Here is a 12,886-nt window from a genome sequence, read left to right on the forward strand (position 1 = left end):
CTACATTTGAAACTGTGTATGGAGTCAGCCTCCACCACATCACTTCCTAGTGCATTCCACCTGTTAACTACTCTGACACTGAAAAAGTTCTTTCTAACGTCCCTGTTGCGAATTTGGGGATTCAGTTTCCACCAGTGTCCCCTTGTTCGCGTCCCACCCGTGTTAAACAGTTTATTCTTATCTACCCTGTCAATTTCCCTGAGAATTTTGTAGGTGGTTATCATTTCTCCCCTTATTCTTCTGTCTTCCAGGGACGTGAGTTTCAGCTTCTTTAGCCTTTCCTCGTAGCTCATACCTCTCAGTTCCGGAACGAGTCTGGTGGCATACCGCTGAATCTTCTCTAACTTTGTCTTGTGTTTAACTAGGTATGGACTCCTGGCTGGAGCTGCATATTCCAGGATTGGCCTGACGTAAGTGGTATACAGGGGCCTGAACGATTCCTTACATAAGTTTCTAAAGGCAGTTCTTATGTTGGCCAGTCTAGCATATGCCACTGAGGATATCCTTTTGATGTAGGCCTCTGGGGATAGGTTCGGTGTGATATCAACCCCCAGATCTTTCTCTCTATTTGACTCTTGTAGGATTTCACCTCCCAGATGGTACCTTGTGTTCAGCCTCCTGCTCCCTTCACCTAACTTCATTACTTTGCACTTACCCGAGTTGAACTTTAATTGCCATTTTCTAAATCATTCCTTCAGCCTGTCCAGGTCGTCCTGTAATCTCAGTTTATCATCATCTGTCTTGATTCTTCTCATAATTTTGGCACCATCAGCAAACATTGAGAGGAATGACTCTATACCCTCTGTAAGATCGTTTACATATATTAGAAACAGGATGGGTCCAAGTACAGAACCCTGTGGGACTCCACTGGATACATCTCACCACTCTGATGTCACAGTTACTCGCTGTTTCCTGTTGCTTAGATACTCCCTTATCCACTGGAACACCTTACCGTTTACTCCTGCCTGTTGCTCCAACTTTCGTAACAGCCTTTTATGGGGTACTGTGTTAAATGCTTTCTGACAGTCCAAGAAAATGCAGTTTGCCCACCCTTCTATTTATTGCCTAATTTTTGTTGCTTGGTCATAGAACTCTATTAACCCTGTGAGGCACGATTTACCATCTCTGAATCCATGCTGGTGGTGTGTTACGAAGCCATTTCCCTCCAGATGCTCTATGAGCCTTTTTCTCACGATCTTCTCCATCACCTGTGTGTGTGGGGGGGGCGGGGTTGTTTGTTTTACTCGCTCGCACTCTTTAGGCTTGTATAGAGCCCCCCCCCCCCCCCCCCGGACCCCACCTTAAGGTCGAACTACTAACTCTCCCCAGGATACAATCCCACAACAGTTGCATAACTCCTGGGTACCTATTTACTGCCAGGTGAACAGCGGCAGTAGATGAAAAAGAAGCATGTTTATCCCTGTATGTCCCGCCCAAGAACAGAATTCAGAATTCCCAATTGTGAATCGAAAACGAAGCCAACTTAACTACGAGGCAAAAATGTTGATAAAAATATCTGAGAGAATTAGGTTTGTTTATGACACGTCCGTTGGGATACCACTCATGTACTGTATACTAAACTACCAATATTAGGTTGATCTGTACAACTTATTTGTGGGAAGAATAAAGTTAACTGGTGAAGGCATATTGGCCAATATGAGAAGCTCCAGTATTTCCAATATTGGAAATATTTCATATACTGTATATATATTTTTGGAGAACTCCTCTTTCAACTAAACCCTGATGCAAGAACAATAGACAAGAGGGATAGAAGCCCTAAATCAGAAGATAATAAATACAGAATATGCAGTCATATTCAATGATATATATATATATATATATATATATATATATATATATATATATATATATATATATATTTCATAACATTATAAAATCAATGGGCACCTTTTATAACAATATCTGATCTCATCTCAAAGCACACACCAATACATAGGTATCAATAACTTCACCTTTCCTACTCTCCTTTTAACCACAGGGAAGCTTCCCAGAGCAGCAGCATAAAGTTACAGGCAATTAGATAAAGAGGTTGGTTATTCGAGTCCAAATTGATTTTAAGAATACAAATACAATACTAACTTTTTTTATGTACACACTGATGGTGGTCAAAGACCGGGCCGCAGGGACCTTGGACCCCAGAGCCACCACAAAGTATGGTACATATAACAAGACAAGGTGATCTATAAAATGTTATTACAATCTAGTACGCACAAGCAACACATGCAATGAGATGTTACCCACAATGTCTATTGTGGGTAACGTCTAAAGAAATATCTAAAGACATTAACAAAAAAATTTAATACTGTCACAACTAACAACAAAATCTAATCCCTTACTGTTTAAAAAAATAATAACCAGTACACACATTGAAAAACAACCATTCAAATTTTTTCATTTCATATTAAATACCTTCCATACATTAGCATACTACTGGAGTACATTCAAAGAGTTTCCTGCCATTTTTGTGGGTTTGTTCCATCCAGTAGCGCATGTTTTACGGTATAGATTTCCGAGGTTTCTATGGCACCTCACACCTGTTGGATACAAGCGACTTTATACTAGGACCTTACCTAACCTAGGACCTTGCCTATTCTTATTCTGAGTATGTCAAAGACTTATCTAATGCATCTCTACATAAACCTATAGAATTTTCTGATGCTGCATCTATATTCTTCAACACTAATCATGATACAGTACTTAAATATAAATAAAATATGATGAACTATGCATTAAAAAAATGAAAATTAATATCATAAACAATTTGTATTTAAAAATACAAACATTATCTGGATAAATAAAATTTTTAACTGTGCCTCATTTGTACACTTATTGAATTAAAAACTTTATACAAGACTATTCATAGAATAGGTAACAAAATGCTTCAGTTGACCAATCACTTAAGGAAGTACAACTTTACCCTTTCACTACATCATTAGATTTCAGAAATGTGAATAATTTTGACCAAGTGCACTTTGATTACTGGGAGTGAGAAAAGCTATTTGAACAATTTAGAAGTTTCAGTTGAGAATCATGTGTAACATACAAACTTATTCATAAATGGGTAAGAATGCTGCATGGAATTTATCTAAGCCCTATGTTTGAGGATGGGTGGCAAACACAACCACTACTATCCATTGATCGCCGGCAAGCAAATTAAATAAATGAAAAACAGCATTTTTTTTATTATTAATTATAAAATGCACCTAGCTAGTTTCCATTCACACACAGGCCTGATATGGATCTCAAATGTTTGGGGGATGCACCTCAAAACTGTGCACTAAAAATTATGAATCTGCCAAATGTAGATGAATGTCATAAGGGTTAAACAAATGCTTGACCAGAGTCAAGAGGAAATCCTCAATTAATCTGTTTTTATTCTATCCGCTATACAAGTATCTCTGTAGCTTCATCAGTTATTAATTCAGCAAAGTTTTAAATGTAAACAAAATTCTTCTTTGTTCCTTATTTTTGCTATTACTGTATTATCTAAATTTTCAATATGAATAGCAGTATTGGAACTGTACTTTCAATATTTAACTATTTAACAAGAATATGCAAGCATAAGAAAACATTCATATTATAAAATTATTTGGAATGCCTACACAAATGTGTGTACAGTCACAAGAATATACACAATTATAAATTTAATGCTTTTTTTACAAGGCAACATACAATATACAAAGAATGAAAATGGGATATACTGTAGAAGCAAAATACAGTACTGTATAGTAAATCCCATTCATCAGTTTCTATCAAATTGGATTTTCTGTTGCATTTGCATACAATTTGACCCTTTTACAATGAAAAGCACCTGTAGTTGCCAAGCAGATTTTAGTACACGAGAGCAAAAAGCTTCCACGTCCTATAACGTTCAATTCAAGTACTGCCATAATGGATTTGACAATACATGAGGGGAAGATGCTCTTAATCTTATGAAGTGGTGGGGTGTTGCTACGAGTGACTGCTGAACTAATAAGTGTAGTTACTGGATGAGACCTATGCTTATAGTGTCGTGTCTTCCCAGTACTCTTTCACATGACACTTTGAAACTACTGTACTGATAGTTTTGGCATCCACTGCCTCCAAACTTGTAATTACCTAAGTTGTGAAATAGTGGTGGTGCTTGTATAGTAAAACCTCAAAAATCAAAACATCTATATAGAAAATCCTTCTAAATAATGGACCAAATCTGCTTAGTTAATCATTCCTCGGAGTTTGTATTTTGAAAATTATTATTTACGGTGGGGCCCACAGTAAAAATCCAGCCTGTAATGTAATTTTCAATACATTGTATTTTATTTCCTATACAGTACTTGCCATTCTGTACAAAATTTGCAACATTTTTATCTGTACCATCAGAATACATACAGTATTGCACTGTGAAGAAAAACCCACTATGTGTTTTCCTTGTGTTAAAGGTGGCCAGCTGTCAGGGCTGCCTGACAGCTGGGTGGACAGCGCTTCGGATTCGTAGTCCTGAGGTTCCGGGTTCGATCCCCGGAACAGAGACAAATATAATAATAAAGGCGGAGACAAATGGGCAAAATGTTTCTTTCACCCTGATGCCCCTGTTACCTAGCAGTGAATAGGTACCTGGGAGTTATTCAGCTGCTACGAGCTGCTTCCTGGGGGGTGCGTAAAAAAAAAAAAGGAAGCCTGGTCGAGGACCGGGCTGCGTGGACGCTAAGCCCCGAAATCATCTCAAGATAACCTCTCAAGAATCTCAAGATAACCCTTCTCTAGTCTAATATGCTTACTATTTATATATTATTACAATATTTTCATCATAACAATACTGTTTATACATCATGTAAATTTCCTATTTCCAAACTAGTATTTATCCAGGTCTCTTCTGAATTTAAGCTTACCAAATATATACCAATTGTTCTGTATTGACATATTTAATACCTGATTAATCATTTTTTTTTTATCTATCTTCGTGTGGGATGTTCCTAATCCTCAGGATTAACGTTGTAATCTTTCTCTGAATGCTTTCTAGAATGTTAATGCTCATTCATACCCAAAATTAAACTGCACAATCTACATATGGAAAATAAGCATGCGATAAAGTTGAAGAATGACACCAATTGTCACATTACTAACACTTCTTTTTATTAATACTAAATCCTATTTGCCTTATTTCTAACATTTAAACATCGATTTTTTTTTTTAACCTTAAGTTCCCAGCTAATCATTGTACCAAAGTCTCTCTTATTTCAATTTATCCATTTCAGCATTGCCCAAATGATATAGTATGGTATACAATAAATTACAATTAAAGATAATAAGAACAAGCATTGTGGGCTCCAGACTTTGCTAAGTGTTAAACATTACAGGCCAACTAATGAAACCCAATAAAAACAATTACTGTACATAATTTAAATAGGCTAATGCCAAAATAACAATGAAAATGAGCATGTGCAAGCCTGTGTACAATGAACTCCAACAGCTTGGTGTAGTCAATTATTTGGAAACTCTGTAGTGGAAATGAGCCCTACAATGACTTAATTAGCCTGTTAAGTTAATTATGAGAAAGAACTAAGCCAGTACAACTAAACAGCACTTGGAAGGGATATGGAGACAAGGATCAGGTAAAGAATGGTCACCAATCACTTGAACTACTGAATAGGGAATCGAATGCCCACATGCAAGAAGTGAGGCCATTGCTGTAATGACTCTTCCAAGTGCTTAGGCAGATATAAGGTTTGTATCAGAGCCAATTTTTTATATAAACAACATGCTTCAATCACATGTGATCTAGTCCCATTTGTCAGCCATGTGCGATCAATGAATTATATTGCATTGTAGAATGTATTAGTTAATTATACAGCACGGTACAGTAAATAAAATTGAAAACAAAAAATTAAGACAATAAATAAGTGGTTTTGAAATGGGTACAGTATAACATTAGTCTATATAAAATTAATTAATGCAGCTAGATAACACAAACACAATATAAAAAGCACATGGAGGGAACAAAATACTGTACGCTCAAAGATTGATCACATTTGAAGAGGTTGCAAAATTTTAGTATCGTTAATCCAAATTGGTTTCCCCTTCCCCATTGTCAGCGGACAAGGGCTGTTAAGCTTATCATGGTACCCCACTAGGCCATTGACTGATCTTTCCCAAAATGCAACCTCTAACAGGTGCCTAACTTTCGGGCAACTCTTTTGTAGGTGAAAAAAAAAAAAGCCATTAGGTGAAAGGAAATGTGCCAAAACATGTCTGTCCTGCATGAGAATCATGAACAGACTGTGCCGGCCTTTGTAGGATCAAACGAAACTGGCATAACAAGAACACAAATTTATATCTAAAGATGTTTGAGGGTAAACCTTAGAAGGCCTACTGGCTCATGGGAGGGGAGCTCCTATTTATTATGTCCAACAAAAATTCTCTCATATACAGTACAGTTTACTGTATGTGTGTTATTTTATATATATATATATATATATATATATATATATATATATATATATATATATATATATATATATATATATATATATATATATATATATATATATATATATATATATATATATATATATATATATATATATATATATATATATATATATATATATATATATATATATATATATATATATATATATATATATATATATATATATATATATATATATATATATAAACAAAAAACTAACCAAACCTATGGAATAATCAAGTGAATGTTTTTACTTTAAAGAAAAGAAGGTAGTTATTCAATTGTATAAATCACCTGGATAATTGCATCCAGGCATGAAGACCTCATCTCCTGAAAGACATACGTAGCTTCATTGGAGAAAGTTCAACACCGGGCAACAAAAATAATTCCAGAACTAAATCAACTCTCATACCAGGAAAGGTTGAGGGCCACAGAGTTAACAACTTTGCAAACCAGACATGATAGGGCTGATCTCATCCAAATGTACAAAATATTGAACAATTTGGAGGATGATGATCCAGACATCATCTTCAACAGGTCAGATGAAATGCAAACAAGGAGCAACAGTTTCGAACTCAACAAGCCACAATATAAGACTGAAACAGGAGAGGCTTTTTCACTCACAGGATTATAAACCCTTGAAACTGCCTTCGCACCAGAGCTGTAAATGCCTAAACTTTTATTTATTTATTTTTTATTTATTTATTTTATTTATTTATATATACAAGAGTTTTTACATTCTTGTACAGCCACTAGCACGCATAGAATTTCGGGCAAATCCTTAATCCTATGTTCCTCAGAATATGACCCGCCAAATCGTTTATCAATCAGGTACCCATTTTTCTGTTGGGTAAACAGAGGCTACAGTTAAGGATTGATGCCCAGTAAATCCTCCCCGGCCAGAATACGAACCCAGGACAAAGTGCTCGCGAAACGCCAGGCGAGTGTCTAACCACTACACCCCAGGGACCGCTTGACTCTTAAACTCTGCTGAACTATTAAAATCCAGCATGAAAAAATCATCAGGACAAATGGGAGGACCTTTGGCAAACTACTGAATTCCTTTCCTCATCGCGACTCTGGAGTGTTAGTGGCCTTCGGGTAAATTTACAGTATACTGTACCTAAGTAACACTTAAAGCAATTTAATGATGTTATGTCATTGTGTTGTGCATTTCAACCTCAGGATATGTAATTCAACAAAGTTATCCTCAGTTCCAGTCATACCTGTTCATAGACAGGTATACACACAATTCCAACACAATGACTATGATACATTTAAATGCAGTCAGCCATATTGGAATATTCCATTAATATTTCACTTCAACAGAGCAAAAAATGCATTCTTTTACTGTACTGTATTTGTTATGCAATAGGGTAATTTTTTCTCAGGTTGAACACATCACAAATTGTATTTCTGTAAATTAAAAAAAAAATGGTTGTATATTACAATCAAGTAGTATTGGTAACTGGTGTTATATAGTGGTACTTTTTCTTCCCACCAAATGCAGAGTGGGTCCAGGCTGTTAATATACAAAATTGCTACTATTGCTAAAAGGTTACCATTAACTGATGAAATTTTGAGTGTCACTAAAATATAACAAGACAAGATGCTAGATAAAATTAGTATGCAATATCAATAGCAAATCAAATAAATTATGAAGTAAATATATTCTGGCAAATTAAGAGAATCTTAAATTTTTAAATTTAGATATCTCCTATATCACACTATATATATTAATATGGAACACCGCCAGCCTACCATCCTAACACTAAATCATGAATGAAGAGTACACTCCTTGTTTTAGTATAGCTAAAGGCTTATGCAAAACTATTAAAATGACTTACAGATGTTTTATTAACTAGTTTGATGAATGGGTTGAATAACACTTAAACCATACAACCACACAGGAGATGCACTAGGTCACACACACACACACGCACACACACACACGCATGCACACACAGTGTCAGAGTGGTTGACAAATGGAATGCATTATGAAGTGATGTGGTGGAGGCTGACTCCATACACAGTTTCAAGTGTAGATATGATAGAGCCCAATAGGCTCAGGAACCTGTACACCTGTTCATCGACAGTTGAGAGGCGGGACCAAAGAGCCAGAGCTCAACCCCCACAAGCACAATTAGGCGAGGTAATACATGAACTAAACGCCTCCATGAATTAGAACAGTACTGTGCAAAACTGTAATAGTGAGACAAGGAAGACCTATTTAACTCCAAGGGTGCAATTCCCTAACATATTTCACTATAACTGCTTGCTTGGTAAATCTACATCATTCACATTACAAACAATGCTAAATAATGTAATGTGGCTAGTTAAAATCAAATCTAGGTCTAATAAAATGTACTGAACACAAATACAGTTATTCTGAGCTAAGATAAGTTGATTTTATGAAAATTAAATCCCCCCATCCTTAGATTAAAAAATAAGGAATATAACCATCAAATTTATGTCAAAACTTACAAATTACTCCTCAACTAGATAGACTTTATAAACACAGCACTATCAAGATAAGCTAGATTAAGTCTTATATATGTTATCAAACTGCATACCATTTTTGTTTAACACATGAACATAGATTAGCAACACAGTAAAGTGTCACAGTAACTGTTGATACTTGTATCACTGAGCCTGACTCAAGCACCACTATGCATCATGGCATTTAAATGACAAATGTATTTAACAGTAAAACTTCTTAAAACAAAAGAAAATGAGATTTCCCTCTTCAATTAGCATAATGATTTTCCCTATTTTATTAGAATATTTGTTACTTAAAAAAAAAATACAAAGTTTAATGCTTTTTAAATATAAATACTCTTTACTACTCTTGGAAGTCTTGACAGCCCCTGTCATAGAAATGAACCATCAAATATCACCTCCAAACATTATTTCCATACAGTCAACCGTACTTATTAATGACCATAAACCCTGAAAAAAAAGATACGACTCAAATAACCAAGTGATCAAGCCATCGAGGGGTCTCAATGCTCCAAGTCAAAAACTCTTGGAGCCACTCGCTTATCTCCACTACTACGCTTCTCAGATCATCAAAACATTAACCAATGCAAAGAAAACTTCAAATGACACACGACTTATGTAATGGCCGCGTGGTATAATGTCCCCCCGAGAGCACCTACCATAGCTTCACCAGCCCATTTCAGCGAGCTCATCACACACGCACCTCACGCTAGCCCAGACTGGGAGTCAACTGTAAACAAAGTGACAGCCGAGGCCCAGATGAGCGTCGGGATGCGCACACCCACCTGGTCCCCTGCCAGCCACCCCGCCAGATTTCAAACTTTAAAGTAGAAATACTAGAGTAAATTATCACACCACTAAGTATTTAAAGCGTCTGAATGCTATGCTGACTAAACTTCTGACTTCTGCCCGAAACGCTGCATGCGTACTAGTGGCTTTATAAGAATGTAATTACTATGCTATGTATCCTCACAATCCCAATGTACCTTCTTGTATATATATAAATAAATAAATAAATAAATAAATAAATAAATAAATAAATAAATAAATAAATAAACGTATAAATGTTCCAACTGTAAATATTATTGGCCAGGAAAATCAATAAACGGTTGGAGCATTACCGCAAGGGTCTTTATATTTAAACTTGAGTATAATACAAGAACAGATAAAACTGCCAAAGGCCTATTGGCCTATTTGAGGTAGTCTCATATTTTCAACTACAGCCATGCACTGATATATTTGTCTAACCCGTATACAACGCCCTGTGCAGCTCCGCTTCAAACAACCGAACCCCACATCTATTAATTATGTCACCTGCTGGCCACGCGGCCTATAAATCAACAACTCTATTTGCAAATTGGTATTTACCAAAATATTTTGAAGCTAAACTTATCCAGTTCGTATGCACTGTTTCGTACTATATTTTATGTTGTATTTGGCACTATGAAATCCCCCCTTTGTTGTAGATTTTCATTTAGTCCCTATGGTACTCGCTCCACGCCTCGCCAGCAATATCGGCCGGGTTCGAACCCTGGGCAGGGAAGGTTAACTTGGCACCGATCCCTAATTATTCGCTCATATTCACCCAGCAGTAATTGAGAACTTGGTTGTAAACCAATTGGCGGGTCGAGTCCCATGGATAATTAGTAGGATAAGGCTTAATTATGATGAGCAACTGAAAGGGAAGCTCTAAGCTTGCTGACATCTCAAAAGTCATCTACTCCTGTACACACCTATGTAAAAACTAAACAAAAATCTACTTGTATACATCAGTCATGTCTCCCTGCATGACTTACAAGTTAAGTCATGCAGGGTTGTTCCCTGCATGACTTAATGACATGACTTCCCTGCAAAAACATCTCACTTATCTAGAGAATGTCAATGATTATTTTTTGTATTTATCTTCGTGCGGGATGTTCCTAATGCCCAGGTAGTAACTAAATAAAATAAATAAAATATTTATTCAGGTAAGGTACATACATACAAGAGATTTTACATAAATTGATCGATTTATAGATAGAGCTAGTACATACAATGCCTAAAGCCACTATTACGCAAAGCGTTTCGGACAGGAAACGACCAGCAATTGAAACAACTGTATCAATTGTATCTATATACTTTATAAATAAGTTTGTAAATTGTATATTATGATAGCGATAACTGAATTACATCTGTGTGGGGGCCTAACAAGGCCAGAGTGTGACTGAAGGGTGACAATTATCTTTGTTTACCTTTGGTGTTGGACTTGATTCGAGTGTTGCCGCCAGACGCGGCTAGTTTATTGTTCACCCCATACTCATCCTGTGAGCGGTAGCGCAAAAAGCATTACAGAGGGCACAAAAGGTGTTTATCAGAGCTCATCTTAGATTATTACATAAACAATTTCATCTATCCTTCACACCTTATAGTTGCAATGTCAGCTAGTTACAGAGACAGTGCTATTTCAAGAGCTCCCGCGTGTCAACCTGTGGAAAGGAAATGTAGATGTTTATCTCGCCGAATGTTTGGTAATATGTTTATTGTTTGTGATGTGTGTCTATGTATGTATTAACACGATGTACTGAACGGGGTGAGAATAGCTACCTCATCCCTTTGTGTGTATTTTACCTCAATAAACTTATTTCAATTTCAATTTCAACCTGTGGAAGGTTATCAAGGCCATCACAACAGTTTACTGACCAACCAGCAAGTATACTTTAGTCCTGAACATTGTCGAGGACTAAAGTGTACTCTCAGTGTACATACACATAGAAGTGAGTTACACCTCTCGGTGTACATACTCATAGTGGTGTCTTATTGATAACTCTTCTTAACACACAGAAATTACGATAGCGTGATGAATCAAATGAACAAATCCACAAGGTTTGTAGCTCAGTCGGTTAAGGCGGTGTCTGGTAGCCTCTTAGACGTAGGTGCGAATCCTCATCATGGCCCTTGTAGTATAGTTCATAACTCTTTTTATGATACCTATTGTATTCAATTTGCCTTTTTTGTTTACATTTATGCATTTATTTCTTAGCTTACGTCACCTACTAATCATTACACCCAGATCATTTTCGTATTCAGATTTGCCCAGCCGATATATGTTAACTTTTATCATTTCCAAGGCCTAGAAACCCACATTTAACAGACAGCCAAGGTAACATCAGTCCATACAAGTGGAGATCACACTACCATTGACAACTATAGGCCAGTATCAATCCTATCCACAATTTCTACAATATTTGAGGAACTGAAGTAGAAGCAGGTTTGCTCCTGCCTGGCTGAAGATGGGTGTTTTCTGCGTGGCTTCAGACCATTAAAAAGTGTCAGTAATGAAATAAATATCATGGACTCAATACGCTAAGTTAATGATACAAATGAGGCTACAGTTAGGCTACTTTAACCATAATAACTAAACTATCTTATTACGGTGCGTCCCATCTGCCCTCAGTGGCAGATACCAGAAAGTCTATACGAATGATGGCACGTCCCAGAGGCCTATAGGAATGATGCCACGTCCCTCACACAACCACTCAACACTGGTCCAGGACCATTAGTCAAATTTTCTTTCCCATATACATCAATGGCCCAACAAATGTCAACCAACAGTAAGTCAACAACACTGTTGCCTACAGTGTAATTTACAACTTCCAACAGTATATGCTGAACTAAACAAAAAAAACATTTGGCTGACCACACACACTTATCCTTAACATTGACAAGACATACTACATTTAAAAGTAAATTTAACAATCAAACAGAGCTAAAAAAATAAACAACATCTATATTGACAGCAGAGCAGAAGGGAAAATTCCTTAGCATATATTTACATAACAAACTGAACTTTACCTGAGGGCCACTAACCCTAGTGGTCTCGACTAGGACAGGATGCCAGCCGCTTGTCGAAGATCCGCCCCCCCCCCCCCTTTTGCCTTG

At 36.5% G+C, this 12,886-nt stretch overlaps 1 protein-coding gene across 2 annotated transcripts in view; it reads right to left on the reverse strand.

Moving 5' to 3' along the window:
* Window positions 1–9,744, reverse strand: part of LOC123769518 (tyrosine-protein kinase transmembrane receptor Ror2) — a 632,994-nt gene extending 623,250 nt beyond the window's left edge. For both annotated transcript variants that reach the window (XM_069308727.1, XM_069308726.1), the window contains exon 1: window positions 9,628–9,744. In XM_069308727.1, coding sequence (XP_069164828.1) covers window positions 9,628–9,660 — 33 coding nt within the window. In that variant the 5' untranslated portion in view covers window positions 9,661–9,744. The remainder of the gene's footprint in view (window positions 1–9,627) is intronic.
* Between the last annotated feature and the right edge of the window lie 3,142 nt (window positions 9,745–12,886).

The sequence above is a fragment of the Procambarus clarkii genome, chromosome 63 (assembly GCF_040958095.1).
Source record: "Procambarus clarkii isolate CNS0578487 chromosome 63, FALCON_Pclarkii_2.0, whole genome shotgun sequence".
NCBI classification, from domain to species: domain Eukaryota; kingdom Metazoa; phylum Arthropoda; class Malacostraca; order Decapoda; family Cambaridae; genus Procambarus; species Procambarus clarkii.